The sequence below is a fragment of the Herpailurus yagouaroundi genome, unplaced genomic scaffold (genome assembly GCF_014898765.1).
Source record: "Herpailurus yagouaroundi ecotype Mexico unplaced genomic scaffold, PumYag 161, whole genome shotgun sequence".
In the NCBI taxonomy this organism is placed as follows: Eukaryota; Metazoa; Chordata; class Mammalia; order Carnivora; family Felidae; genus Herpailurus; species Herpailurus yagouaroundi.
The window spans coordinates 11,292,842-11,293,937 of record NW_024412402.1 but is presented as its reverse complement, the minus strand read 5'-3'; the positions used below and the strand labels follow the sequence as shown (position 1 = coordinate 11,293,937).

The 1,096-nt window shown below is 72.4% G+C and overlaps 1 protein-coding gene across 1 annotated transcript in view; it reads left to right on the top strand.

Moving 5' to 3' along the window:
* The first annotated feature begins 336 nt into the window (after positions 1-336).
* The window catches only part of C1QTNF5 (C1q and TNF related 5), a 2,131-nt gene continuing 1,371 nt past the window's right edge, over positions 337-1,096 (top strand). Inside the window, exons 1-2 of the mRNA XM_040483312.1 lie at positions 337-446; positions 736-992. Coding sequence (XP_040339246.1) covers positions 779-992 — 214 coding nt within the window. The 5' untranslated portion in view covers positions 337-446; positions 736-778. The remainder of the gene's footprint in view (positions 447-735; positions 993-1,096) is intronic.

Genomic DNA, 1,096 nt, shown 5'->3' with positions numbered 1-1,096 from the left:
TCTAGAACTCTCCACCCTGGGTTCTCTGCTTCTATTTCTCCTGGACTAGTCTGGTCCTTGGTCTCCATCACCGCACCACCTCTCCTTCGGCTCCTTGGAGCACTGGGTGTCCTGAGTGTCTGTCTCACACAGCTCTGCCTCTCTGTGCCCAGCTAAGACTCTCTGCCCCTCCTTTCTCTCCCAAACCTTGGCCAGCGGCCGGGCGACACCACGAGTTATTTCCCTGCTATTTCCCGGCTCGGAGTTCTTGGCCCCTGAACAACTGGTTTCCTCTTGGAGTCTGGGAGGAGCAGAGCGGAGCCGGCAGGGAGCGAACCGGGACCAGGGGGGCGAAGAGGGCAGGGGACGCCTGGCAGGGGAGAAGCGCAGGGGCGGGACAGGGGTCAGCTGGAGGGTCCGGAGAAGCGAGCGAGCGCCCCGAAGGAGGCCCCGGGAGCCGGGAGGGGGTGAGTCTGGCGGAGAGCAGGAGGGAGGAGTGGGGACGGGAGGGGGCTGGGGGAAAGACCGGGCCGGGGGCGCGGGACGGGGGCAGCCAGCCTCTCCTGACCTCCTCCACCCCGCCCTCCCCCCTCCAGCGCTCTCGTCTCCTCGGCTCCGGGGGCGACCCTCCTTCCTCTCCCCCGCGGCCGCTCAGCCTCGGGCCCATGGCAGTGGGGTGGGGACGCGCTCGGCCGCGCCGAGTGGGATTCTGGGTCCGGATTCTGGGTCCCGACTCCCGTCCCGCCTGACCCACAGACTGCGAGAGGACCCCGGCGGCCGGAGTCCCCGTGCCAGCGCCATGAGGCCGCTCGTCGCCGTGCTGCTCCTGGGCCTGGCGGCCGGCTCGCCCCCGCTGGACGACAACAAGATCCCCAGCCTGTGTCCGGGGCACCCCGGCCTCCCCGGCACGCCGGGCCACCACGGCAGCCAGGGCCTGCCCGGCCGCGACGGCCGCGACGGGCGAGACGGCGCGCCCGGGGCTCCGGGAGAGAAAGGCGAGGGCGGGAGGCCAGGTAAGAAGGCCGCCGGGTCGCCGTCCGCGGGGCCGTCCGCGCTCGCGGGGCGGAGGGCCTGGCCTCGGGGTCCCGCCAGGGGGCGCCGCCGGGCTCCGGGAGCG